Source organism: Penicillium solitum (assembly GCF_028829755.1).
Source record: "Penicillium solitum strain IBT 25940 chromosome Unknown utg000003l_segment0_segment0, whole genome shotgun sequence".
Lineage (NCBI taxonomy): Eukaryota > Fungi > Ascomycota > Eurotiomycetes > Eurotiales > Aspergillaceae > Penicillium > Penicillium solitum.
Window position 1 is genome coordinate 1,982,103 of NW_027072123.1, and position 13,159 is coordinate 1,995,261.

Consider the following 13,159-nt stretch of genomic DNA (forward strand, 5'->3'; position numbering starts at 1 on the left):
ATCGGAAGACCCGATGTAAGGCATGAGACTATTGAACCATGTGCCCGGAGTATTTACTGAAAAGGAGATATTTCCCTGGTTAATATGGTTAATATGGGTGTTATGGGTAACCCCCCTAACGTACACCATATGTTGTAGGTACAAATAAAGAAATAAACCAGTTCAACCTTGGTAGACAAGTACGGAGTAGTACATTTCATTGGATAGCAACTCCCGATGTCAACCCCTGAACCAAAAAAAAGACAACTTCCCCCTTGGGAAAAGATAAAATCGTCCTTCATCTTAAATTAAAACGCTAAACTATTCTAAGCTGGTGCACGGTGGTCAATCACTCCAGCATCTTTCCATATTTTGTTATTTTGTTATTTTGTTATCTGGTCATATTCTACCTCCCTACTTTCTCCTGCACAATTTACAGAAGGGGACTGGGGACTAACAGGTACGCGTTGTGTTGTGTTGTGTTCTTATCGATACGAGAGAGAAAAATTAAGGGAGAGACTGACACTTCCCTCTCCACATTCCAGACATCTCCTTATTCTGCGCCTCATGACTACGCCTATCGATTAACACTTCGAATTCCTTTTATTTCTATTCCACCTGGTGTGGTCCTCTTGGGGATATTAGGGAGAGAAATGACCGTCTCACCGCCAGGATCGCCCACTGGCGCAGCCCCGCGTCCTATCAGTGCCGTCATGCGCACTCCGCGTAGTACCAGTCGTTTAAGTATGAGCAGCAGGCAAGGTGGAAGTCGTGCATCTGATGAGGATGGCAAGACTGCAGTTAAAGTCGGTATGTGGATTCTTTGGGATACTTCCCCTGATCGCCCTCCAATTCCATGGTTACCCGATACCTGCAATCAAAGAAAACACAACACCCAGCCAGCAACTAAATTCATCACTGACCGACCGCAGCTGTCCGTGTGCGACCACCACTGAAACCAACCGATCCTGGGTATGACTTGATTCCTCAGCGATTCCAGAAGTCCACAGTCCAAGTCACCGCCCCAACTAGTCTGGCCGTCGATGTGTCCGCTGGGCGCAAACTGTTTGTGTTTGATCGGGTTTTCCCCGAAACTACTGAACAGGAGGGTGTCTGGGAATATGTCAGTGATAGTGTCGACTCATTTGTTCAGGGATACAATGTCTCGATTATGGCATATGGCCAGTCCGGTGCGGGAAAGTCCTTCACAATGGGTACCTCGGGTCCCATTGACCAGAATAACATGCAGGATATGGGTGAGTTTGAAAGATGCTGGTTTACCAATCAACCCAGGGACTAACCGTGCGTGTTCATCCTGATTTAGGTATCATCCCACGTGCTGCGCAGGTCTTGTTCGATAAATTAGAAGGCCCCTCAAAACATAATCGGACTGGGTCGCACTCGACTACTGGCCTCCGAACACCCCAACGATATTCAATGACTTCCGCTGCAAGCTTTGGGAAGTTGAATCAGGAGAAAGATAAGACCTGGCAGCTGAAGGCTACATATGTGGAGGTGCGCTTTTATTTTTTGTTTTAGGAAACTGCTCGCGCGGCGTTGTTCTGACTATTGTTCCACAGATCTATAACGAGCACCTGAGAGATTTGCTCCTTCCCGAATCGACCGCCGCAAACGATCGCAGCAACGTGACGATTCGTGAAGATACCAAGGGCCGCATTATTCTGACTGGGTTGCACCAAGTCAATATTAACTCATTTGACGATTTGATCGGTGCCCTGAACTTTGGCTCGACCATCCGTCAGACGGACTCCACCGCAATCAACGCCAAATCATCTCGGTCGCATGCCGTCTTCAGCTTGAACCTTGTGCAGCGCAAGTCTTCACCAAATCACGCGACCCCGAGCCCCATAAAGGAGAAGCGCATGTCGATGCCAGTCGACACGTTCCACGCCGGGGAATCAATAACTGTTGATAGCAAACTGCACTTCGTGGATTTGGCGGGAAGCGAACGGCTGAAGAACACTGGTGCCTCCGGAGAACGCGCGAGGGAGGGTATCTCTATTAACGCGGGTTTGGCTGCACTCGGAAAAGTCATCTCGCAACTCTCGTCACGTCAACAGGGCTCTCACGTCTCCTATCGTGACTCAAAGCTTACCCGATTACTCCAGGATTCACTCGGTGGAAGCGCTTACACGTACATGATTGCTTGTGTCACTCCTGCCGAGTTCCACCTCAGCGAGACTTTGAACACAATTTCATATGCTCAGCGAGCCCGAGCTATTCAGAGCAAACCCCACATTCAACAAATTGCAGACGACGGCGACAAGCAGGCTTTGATTGAGCGACTCAAGTCCGAGATATCTTTCTTGCGCCTACAGATCCGCAACTCCGAAGGATCCGAGCGACGTGAAGGAGGATCCTCCGAACGAAGCGAACGCAAGAACGAACGTGAAAAGCACTTGCAAAATCAGTTGTTGGACATCCAAGAAAGCTACAATTCTCTCAGCCAGCGCCACGCCAAGCTGATTTCGAATATGGCCAATGATTCGGAGTCGCATCCCAACGGCGAAATGGACGATGCATCCTCCGAAATTGGGAAGAACTCCGTTGAGAGAATGCAGCGGTCCAAGTCCTTTGCCGAGTCTGTGGAGCAGATGGTTCTGGAGTACGAAAAGACCATCCAAAGCTTGGAGTCTTCGCTCTCTGAGACACGCGCCTCCCTCTCTATCACGGAGAGTGATTTACTCGAGCGTGAGACTAAGTGCGCCTATATCGAGACTGTCAAAGAACAGCTTCAGACCCGTGTCCAGAAGCTGACGGACCGGGAACTCAACACTGAGAACTACCTCCACGAATTGGAGTCTAAGCTTGATGGCCACTCTACAGGCGAAGAGAAACACGCTGCTATTGTTGCTGAATTGCGCAAAGAATTGAGCCGGGCTCGCGACAGCGAAGCCAGCTGCGAGGAATACATCTCGACGCTTGAAGAACGACTTGCGGAGGGTGACCAGGACATGGAACTTATGCAGCGCGAGGTGATGCGTTTAGAACATGTCATTGAGCGCCAGCGAGGCCTCGGGCAGCTAGACCGCCTACTCGGCGAGTTGGACCAACAAGATGGTGGGGATAGACACGACAGTGCCAACGGCATTGACTACCAACACTATCACCAGCCCAGGAGTGTTCAGGCCTCTCATAGACACACGCCCTCTCTCGACGTTCTCAGCGAAGCAGTTGAGACAGCCATTCCGGAATCAGACGAGGATCTTGTTGAGCCAACTATCGAGGCCGAGCTTGAATCCATTGGAGAATCCGAGCATGAGACGGGTGAGGACTTGAAGGTCTTGGAAACCATGACCAGCAAGCTGGAGGCACGTCGCTCGGAGGCTCTTCGTGAGGAACCCCTCGCAAGTCCCGCCCAGTCCAAGTTCGTTGCCGACAAGCTTGAGACTGTCACCCAGGAGCTTTTCGACCTGCGCCTACAGCATGAGAACACCATTGGTGACTTTGAGAATCTCGAATCCAAGTACGAGCAGGTCCTCAAGGCCCTTGAGGAGCTTCGCCAGGATAAAATTGACGAAGCCCGTCACCCGGCACCCGACGCCCAAAACGAACTTTCGCCGCGCCCGGTGACTTTTTTAGGAAATGGAGGCACTCCGACCTCGAATGCTGGACCACAACACTCATCCTCGCAATCACTCTCTTCGGAATTATCCTCGGTCGGGGAGCAATCCACTTTGCGCGCATCCTATGAGGACGGATCGAAGGCAATTTCGTCCGCGCCCTCAACCCCGCAGGTGCTGTCGACCCGTGAGGTGGACTCCGAAGAGTCCGAAAGCATGCGCAAGATGCTCGCCGAGCATCAGGAGAGTGCTGAGCTCATGACTCAGAAATATACTGAGTTGCAAAACGAGCATGAAGAGATTCTTGGACTGGTCGAAAAGCTGAAGGCCGAGGCTCAACGCGCCAAGTCGAGCTCACCCCCTGCAACCCCCGGTTTCAAAATGATCCGCCGCATGACTAGCCAGAACCTTCTGTCAGGGGTTGACCGTGCAACCCGAGCCATTACCGGTCTCCGGCTCCTTGCGTCCGAGGAGTTTGCTGGCAAGCCGGACGCTATGCACAACTTCGACTACCATTTGGACCAAACCATGCACGAGTTGCAAAGCCGTATGGAGCGCCTCCAATCCCTTGAAGCTGAGAACCAAGGCGTTAAGAAAGAAATGGAAATGAAAGCGACTATTATCTCTGGCCTGACCAGAGAACGGTCGAGTTTGCAGGGTGCCTCGCCTGTGGACATGGCTCTGGTGTCGCAACTGCGCGATCAGGTTGTCTCCCAAGAAAGACAGATCAATCACCTTCGCGACGCCCATGAATCCCGCCAAAAGGAGCTGTTGACCGAGATTGATTCTCTGAAGAGTCTTTTGAAGTCCCAGGAAAGCGCTACCCGGGCAATGGACGCTGGCGCTGAAGAGCAAGACAGGAAGATCGGTGCTCTGGAGGGAGAACTCACAGAGTGGCAAGATAAGCACAAGAGTGCTTTGGAGTCCCTCCAGTCCTCGGAATCGCAGCTCACTACTACTCTCTCTGAGCTGGAGGGTGCTTTGGCTTCGGTCGCTGCCATGCGCTCTGAGCGTGCTGCTGCCGATACTGACTCTACTGAGAAGGAAGGCGCTGCTCGAGAGCTTGAGGGTGGCCGCGCCGAACAGCAGGAGCTTGTGGATAGCCTGATGAAGAACATCGAGGATCACAAGTCTACTATTGCTACCCAGCTTGCTACAATCGCCACTTTGGAAAAGTCTCACTCTAATGCCCGGGATCAACTGGCTTCGCAGACCACTGTCGAAGAAGGAACCAATGCCGGCGCTGTTGACTTGGGTCTGTCTTCTCGCATGGCCGAGCTTGAGCAGGAAATCTCTACCCATAAATCGGTTGTCGATTCTCACAATAATAAGCTGGATACCCTCCAGGAATCTCACAAGCGTGAACTGATCGAGTTGGAGGAGCGGACTAAGGCTGCTGCCCAGGCCGAGTACGATGCTCGTCTCCTCGAGAAGGATGCCGAGCATGAGCAATCCATGGCAACTTTGCAGAAAGATATTGCCGAGTCTCGTGACGAGCTGGTAAAGCTGCTCAAGGCTGTGTCGACTCTTCTCAACTCCGAGGTCTCAGCCGAGAACTTGACGGATCAAATCCAAGACGTTTTGAGCCAGAAACAGCACTTCTCAGACAAGTATGCTGAGCTCATGGGCACCAATGAAGACCTTCGCAAGCAGCTGGAGGCCAATGCGGACGCCGAGAGCCGCCTGGACGAGATAACCAAGAAGAACGATGTCCAGGACTCCAAGGTTAATGAGCTGGCTCTCTTAGTGGCTACGCTGGAGGATACTCTTCGCCAGAAGGACGAACAGGTCAAGAAGAAGGAAGCCCTGGTTGAGGAGATCACAATCGAAAAGCAGAAGAGCGTTCGTCTCGTGGAGGAGCTAGAGGAACAAATCACCAACAGCTTCGATCAACACCACAACCGTTTGTCCGTCATTCAGCAGGAGCGTGATCAGGCCCTGGAAGACGCCAAGGCCAAGATTGTTATCTACGAAGGCGATATCGAGACCTACCAAGTGAGGATCGAGCAGCTTGAGCTTCAAATCAAGAACACCGGAAACTCCGACGGCTCCCACGATCGCAGCAGCTCTCTCACATCCAATCTCCGCAAGAGCTCTTCCGCTGCTTCTCTTCCCTCGCCTCCACCGGCGATCCCTCTCCCTCCCCTCCCTACCATCGCCTCTCACACCAACGGTAGTGTGTCCCCGCCCAGCTCTCGACATGCCAGCAAAGAGTTGTCCAACGTCCAAATGGTTGAGGACCAGGAAGCTCGAATTCGAACAATCGAGAAGCACCTGTACGCCGAGAAGCAGCTGACCGCCACCCTGGAAGAGGCCCTCGGCGACCTTGAAGCCCAGAGCACCAAGGTTAAGAGCGACTGCGAGGCCTGGAAGAAGAAGGCCTGGGGATTCGAAGATGAACTCACCTCCCTCCGCAAGGAACGCAGCTCTGCCCGTCTGTCCCTCCAGGCCGTCGAAGAGGAGCGCAGTGCCCGCCGTGAAGCCGAGGCTGCGCGCGCTCAACTCGAAGAGCGCATGCTCGCCCTCAACAAGAAAAAGAAGAAGAGCACCCTCAACTGCTTCTAGGCGGTTTTGACTTTGACATTGCTCGAGCTTGAGCTTGCCCAGCATCAAAAGCAATCGCATTATCATCTGTCTTTATCGTTTCTTTCTCTGCTTGTACACCTTTTTTTACCTTCTTTGTTACTCTTCTTCTCATCTTTTTTTTATCTTTCTTCGGCCCTTGTTTCATACCCCCTTTTTTTTTTATTCGATTCCAATCAATTTCTCACCCATTTCCCTGTATTATGAGCTTTCACGTTTTTGTCACTTTCCCCCGTCGATTCCGTCAATACCTTGTCCTATAGCCCCTAACACACCCTGTTTCTATCTTATCTCCGTTCTTCACGTATTCCTTTTTTTTTCTACTCGCACTCATGAATCCCTCATGACCAGGTGGTAGATCTTTTCATTGATCTTTTCATTGTCCCTACGCTGAATAACCTCGATATTGTACATTCCGTCGGCTTTCAATCTTTGTGTCGCAATCTGGGGGATCTTATCAGCCCTCAGTCGCTTTTTCTCTCTGCTTGAATTTCATATGGATGCTCGCTCGTTCATATTGAGTTGCTTGTTTCGTACATTCTTGTCAATGAAGTTTACAATGTCGACTTATTTTCTATCTCGCTCAGACTGTAGAGTAAACATTTGATAGGTTATGATTGATTTAGTTTCTACTATTGATTTAGTAATTCTGTAGTTCCTTTTGGTAACATCGTAGTTAGTAATATATCTCGCTGTTGCATGGCTTGCTATGAGTAAATGTAGGTAATATCTGACCCACACCTGGGCACCTCTATACCGCACGTTGTGTTTCAACGTTTGCTTCCAAGGTTCGTAAGTCATAAGGAATTTCTAGAACGAGCAGTGCTAAACTCTCGACGCAGCAATAATATATCTCATGTTCATATGTGACCACCACTGATAAATGAGTTAGTCACTTATCATTTAGTTGCTACTCCTCGGGTCTTACATGTAAGAACCGCAGGCGCTAGCGAAGTTCGCCTTATACTCATCGGTATGGAAGCCAATGAGGTCGCTACCAAGGACACCATCAAGCAACTGTTTCTGAACAGGAAGACCTCTCCAAAAATCATCTGCTGGGAAAGGAGTGTGAAGAAAATATCCAATAGCACATCTTTTATTTTGTACACGTAAGAGCTCACGCAGTAGACGTGGCAGCAGGAGCAGGTGGTAATCGTGCACCCATATTAGGTCACCATCCGCCGCCTCACTGATTCGATCAGCGAAGATCTTATTAACACGCTGGTACGCGTCCCACGTCTCGTTGTCGAAGGACACTCCCGACTGATAATGTAACGTGGGCCACAAAACACCATCTAAATATTCCTGGTCAGCGATGTGGTGAATAAAACCGAGAATATAGGTCACGTACTGGAGAATCCATTGTAATGACTCTGGGCCAAATCCCCATCCAGGTATACTGCAGCGGCAATTTTTTTGGCTAAGGCTTTATCAACACTTTCTCTGTCCCGTCTATTGATATCGACCCCAGGCCAGCCTAGCCACAGATAGTCAGAAAAGCTCAATCCCTTTAGAGCGGTCACTAATCCGCCGCTGGATGGGATTGCCTCGAAAGTGCCGTTCTTAGGCTTAACAGAAAGTGGAAGGCGGTTCGAGGCAATTATAGGTCTCCGCTGGTTTTGAGCATAGGGCGCCATTGTTTTCACTTTCGATCAAGATTTTACTAAGTTTCTTTCCGTTTCCTGAACCCCTATGTGAATTTGTATTCGTTGAGTGCAATAGAAAAAAAAGATTCCGAGTCGGTGACAAGAGGTGAAATCATTGTCTCAGCGAGCTTGATTGAACTGATAATGCGGATGACATCAAGTCTGTTTAAGAGCCAGCGCGCTGTAAATCTTGGCATATGTCATGCACAAAGATCAGCATATCATTTCCAAGTAGTCAATTAATCGGAATAATTCAAGAAAACGCCAGTCGCAACCTGTACCCGGATTACAAAGGGACAGGATGACAGGATGACAGGATGACAGGATGACAGGATGATTCAAGGTACAGGCCTGAACTCATGTACCAATCAGCCTTCGTTTTGTCATAAACTAGCATACTAATTGAATGATGCGAGTTGGCACAGCTTGATCGACCTCGCGCCAAATCTGAATGATCTAGAATACGTTCTAAAAGTCGTGAAGCATTTACCAGCCAATATCTCAATCATTGTCCAAAGGTGATTTAAGTCAAATTTCAAACATAGTACCGCACGCTCTACCATAAACATACTCCGTGGAGGTAACGCTATCCAGGAATTTTATGTGGCTACTATACTGTAGCATCTTAGCGGCTGCTGGGTAATCGCCAAGTGGCAAGCGTCCCAGTCTCGGATTTGGGGTTTGGTCCTTTTTATCAATGTTATCCATATACGACGACAATGGACCTTAATTTCACCTCCAGATCCAAAGAGAATAGAAGCCTCGTCAACTTCACTCCTTTCCGAGCGATCGGAGAAAGTGGGCCTGTCAAGGGAGGACTACGTCAAAGTGCATGGTGTAATGTGAGATATGCATTGAGTGGTTGTAGAGGCTAAGATCTGGAGACTATGAAATCTAATAGGCCCATTACCATGATACATCTTTAATAAGTGCATATTATACCCACTGAACGGCTTCTATGTGCACAGATCAGGTTAGACGAGCTTTATATCAAGGCAGTTCTATTAAGCATCTTATCGCTCCGCATCTCTTGAGACTCGCATATCCACCAAGATCTTACAATGCTCGTCCCGGTTCTTAAGCAAAGATTGGAATCCCTTTTCCACCACCTCGCTCAGCATTATCTTCGAAGTGACCATCTTATCGGGGTTCAATTGGCCTGAAGATCTATTAGTGTCTCAAAACAATGTCTGTTGACCGAGAAATAGGACTTACCATAGCTTATTGCTTTGATCACATCTTCAAAGGATGCATTATCATAGAGGGCCGCCCCCATATACTTCACTTCCTTATACATCAAATCATTCACGCGGATGGCGGGTCTTTTCTCCCAGACCGCAACGTTGACTATTGTTCCGTGGGTGCGACATGCTGGTATTGCCCCATTTAGTGCTACCTCCACACCGGCGGTGTCGAAGAGAACGTCGACACCAATGTTATCGGTCAGTCGAAGCACCGTCTCAGGAACATTCACGTTGTGGGGATCTAGCAAATGCGTTGCGCCGAAGTCTTTACTTAGTCGTCTGCGACTTTCCATAGGCTCGACCACCATGATTTCTTTGGCGCCATGCACCTTAAGGACTTGTACGATACCAATTCCAATAGGACCTCCGCCCACGACTAGAACGCTGTTACCAGATTTGAAAGGGGATATGTTGACCCCATGCCAAGCCACTGCGAGTGGCTCTACCAAGGCCGCTGACTGCAAGGAGACATTGTCTGGAATAGGGTAAAAGTGTTCAGCAGGGGCGACGATATACTCGGCCAAACCACCACCATAGCCTTTAATTACCCAAATTAGATTTGCCCTCGCCCGTGATCAAAAATACGACACACTTACCACTTAGACCGATGAACCCAATATTATCGCAGCAATGTCGGTTCCCACCTGTGCAGGAAGAACAGGTTTTGTCAAAAATAGTCGGTCGGACGACTACTCGCTGGCCCGCGGAGATGTGTTGTATATCGTCGCCAACTTCGACAACAATGCCGCTGAATTCATGACCCATAGTAACGGGGTATTTGGAACCTGTGATAGGATGTGGGGTTTTCGGGATAAGAACAGGACCAGCTGTGAACTCGTGGAGGTCTTCTTATATTAATAGATATTAATAGACAGCCGAGATGCTTCACGGTCTGGGGAATGCGTGCTTACCACTACCACAAATTCCGACATAGGCTGGCCTCATCTGCAGAATACACAATCAGCAAGTTTCATAGGATGGATTTAGAGATATCAATATGCGATAAGGCCCAATCAATACCTTGATTTGCCCTTTACTACATGGCGGCTCTTCGACCTTGTCGAGGCGAATATCATTGCGTCCGTAGAATTGGGCTGCCAACATCGTAGCCTTGCTCTTGGCGTAACATGAAACACTTCATATAAATCTGTAGTGACAAAATGGTTTGGGTTCAAGCAATGTCTATACGAACTTCAAACATGGCGTGTTCTGAGCCATGCCCTTCTAGATATATACTACATAGGTAACAAACCGCCGATGGCAAACATCGACGATGACGGGATCTCGGCAATGCTTATTAGGAAAGACAAGTAATTGGAGATGTTAATTTTAGAACGTATGTGCTTAGATATCCTCCACTCACAAAAAGCATTACATATCTTACAGAATGAGACCATGGACTGGAGAGCCGCCTTGGCAGAATGACAATAACAGGAATGATGGGTTCCTTCGAACATGATTGACCACACTAACCTTGAAAACAACCCCAGAGTCACGATTCCAGCACTGATTATGACGTCAGTCATTTATTACGGAACGCCTAAAAACAGTAACCCGAGGACTGAGATGAATGATCTGGTTACTACATATGTATAGACGAAGAAATACATACCCTTTAATAATATACACTGACTGGTGGATCTTGGCAATTACGGTTGGAGAAGTAATCATATAGTGTAAGTGGTGACACCAGTTTCAACACGGACTATATTCCTACGTTGTTCTTATATAAAGCCGTTTTCGGATAGTATTAGGACATTTATGTCAGGAGCGGTATTTTCTAAGCTTGGAAAATGTCGATATGACTACAACATTACTTTAATGAACTGAATGTGAGAAGAGAACCAAAGAGCAAGTCCACCAACCCTCCTCCATTTCGCTTCGCCGATGCTCAGACTTCCGTTTCATTTAAGCATCTAGTGTAGCCCGGGCACCGGATTAAGAACCTGCTTTACTGTACAGTCCATTATGGTCGCTAGTTAGTCTTTAACGAGACGGCAAAATCATCATACAAGTTTCCGTGACGTCAACTGCAACTACGGAGTCAAAATATGCGCAACTCAGTTTCCTGATTATTGAGTTTTTGCTCTAGCGTATTGTCAGATACAATGTGTCTGTATAAAACCTCGCCACAGAATCATATATATCGACGCCGCGGTGAGTACCAAGAAAAAGCTGGATTTGTTTAAAGTTTTGTAGGTTTCATTGGTCACATATAGTCTCGCACCCATAGCAAGGTTCCCTCTGCGATAACATCGTTCTGATTTCCCGGTTCCAGCCTGAGTGAAGTTTAGTAAGATACGCAGTCTGATTACCGTCGGGAAATAATCTGCAACCTCTGAGCCTTAATTCTTCCATTCAGCCAAAAGTCCACGCTATCTACACATACCTGACAAAAGACAAAATGTCTACGAATTATATTGTAACGTAACTTCCTTCGCCTCTTACGATCCCCACTAAGACATGTAACCTTTCAAGACTCGGTCATCACTGAGCAGGTCAATACCTACATTAAACAGATTAACGGAGAAGGTGGAACTGTAATCAACAGATTTCCAGGTATAATCGCTAGAGGATTCACGTATGTGTTCTGTCTACTATAACGCTTCATTGGATATTTTCCTAATTTGCTTTCCAGTCCCTTTATAACAGATCCAGTCCTCCAAAGCTTCAGTCAAGACCCTCTAATTGATCATGTCACACTTTATACCTCCAACTAAGCTCGGCGTTGGCTACCCCCTGTGGAGATACCTGCACAACCTAACATGCTTTTGCTTTGCATAACCTTGATCTACTACAATAACGACATCATTTGTGGCTACCTAATCATATTGACCATTTGTGTTGACTCCCTATACGTATGTAGAGGGAACTTATCTATATCTCGGACCCCTTACCACACAATTGATCCGAAATTTCGCTGTACTTACAGACTGGGTCTGCTCCGAGCGACTGATCATTTCTCATTTGAAGGGTACAATGTAACAAATAATACGCCGTGGCTTCCCTACTGGAAGCTCCCTGTTTCCCGTTCTTTCATCCTGGATGGCTGAATGGATCTGGTGTGTAAGGGAGGCCAGCTTGCTATACCAAAGGTGGAATTGGGCAAGACATCTCTCTCTCTCCCACAGTCACTCTCGAGTAATGATTCCCTTGGCTATTGCTACAGCTTTGCATATTTCATTTTACAATATTTGGTAAATTGGCCTGATAATCACCTAAATATCTAATTTTGCTGTGGGTAGTGGCTCTTGAGTCTCGTTCAGTGCTTGACAAAGGTACACAGGCATAATTACAGTATCTATTTGGGAGCCGAAGAAAATTACATACATTTTGTAAAGGAGTTCAGTGCGTTAAATATCCGGACTCTTTCTACTATACATAACCCGAAATTCTCTTACTTGAAGGCAGAATGATGTGGGACTGGGCTTCAAGGGCGGGTAAAGCCCCACGTAATGCGGCCCAGTTCCGGCACTAAGAGAAATATTGCCAAGAATGTCGAGTACTATGCATGATGCATGGTAGAAATTACCGTGTCAATACAGCTCGGAAAATCAATGGACGGTTATCATAACGGTACCATACAAAAGTACATACATTGCTTAATCAGCGATGTCTATATAGATTAGAAAATAGCGGACTTTGTCAAATTTAGTTAGAGATTTTTACATATGTCAATTTGACATACATTGTCGTACACGTCGATTTCTGTCATAAAGCATAAGCCCTAGACTGATTGAGGCTCGGCTTCCCAGCCCCACCGCGATCGGACAATTTAAGCGGGCTTGTCGACCACATGTTCACTCTGCAGCTCCTTTGTTGGTTTCGTTTAGCTCTGAGACTGGGCTTTTTGTTCAGTGCTCATTTCCCAAGAGCCTAGTACAGGAGCAGAGAAAACAAAAAAAAAAAAAAAAAAAAAAAAAAAATCGGGGTGGTATCATAAGCGCCGCTCTAGCGTCGCGCGAGTCACGACCGACACACCTCCTCTCAGGGCTCGCATGTTGATTGGGCCATCCCCTAATCGTCTTGTCCAGAACACGTGTCGTTCCCCTAGGTCCAGTTTCTTTGTCGCGATGGTCATCAGGCTCAGTTAGATGCTGAGTTAGTGATCTGTCTCGATAGC

General features: G+C 47.8%; 3 protein-coding genes across 3 annotated transcripts; 1 reads left to right on the forward strand and 2 right to left on the reverse strand.

The window, feature by feature from the left end:
- Positions 1 to 632: 632 nt before the first annotated feature.
- On the forward strand, positions 633 to 6,128 carry N7455_004656 (uncharacterized protein; the record flags this gene model as incomplete). Its single annotated transcript, XM_040956209.2, has 4 exons — positions 633 to 789; positions 912 to 1,235; positions 1,304 to 1,494; positions 1,560 to 6,128. 4 exons carry the CDS (start codon positions 633 to 635, stop codon positions 6,126 to 6,128), a joined length of 5,241 nt encoding a protein of 1,746 aa, XP_040813381.2.
- Positions 6,129 to 7,070: 942 nt separating this feature from the next.
- N7455_004657 (uncharacterized protein) lies at positions 7,071 to 7,783 on the reverse strand (the record flags this gene model as incomplete). Its single annotated transcript, XM_065604859.1, has 2 exons — positions 7,071 to 7,441; positions 7,498 to 7,783. The coding sequence occupies 2 exons, from the start codon at positions 7,781 to 7,783 to the stop codon at positions 7,071 to 7,073; spliced, it is 657 nt and encodes a 218-aa protein (XP_065461759.1).
- A 1,022-nt stretch (positions 7,784 to 8,805) lies between these two features.
- On the reverse strand, positions 8,806 to 10,140 carry N7455_004658 (2,3-butanediol dehydrogenase; the record flags this gene model as incomplete). Its single annotated transcript, XM_040956167.2, has 5 exons — positions 8,806 to 8,951; positions 9,008 to 9,574; positions 9,633 to 9,884; positions 9,948 to 9,981; positions 10,057 to 10,140. The coding sequence occupies 5 exons, from the start codon at positions 10,138 to 10,140 to the stop codon at positions 8,806 to 8,808; spliced, it is 1,083 nt and encodes a 360-aa protein (XP_040813274.2).
- Between the last annotated feature and the right edge of the window lie 3,019 nt (positions 10,141 to 13,159).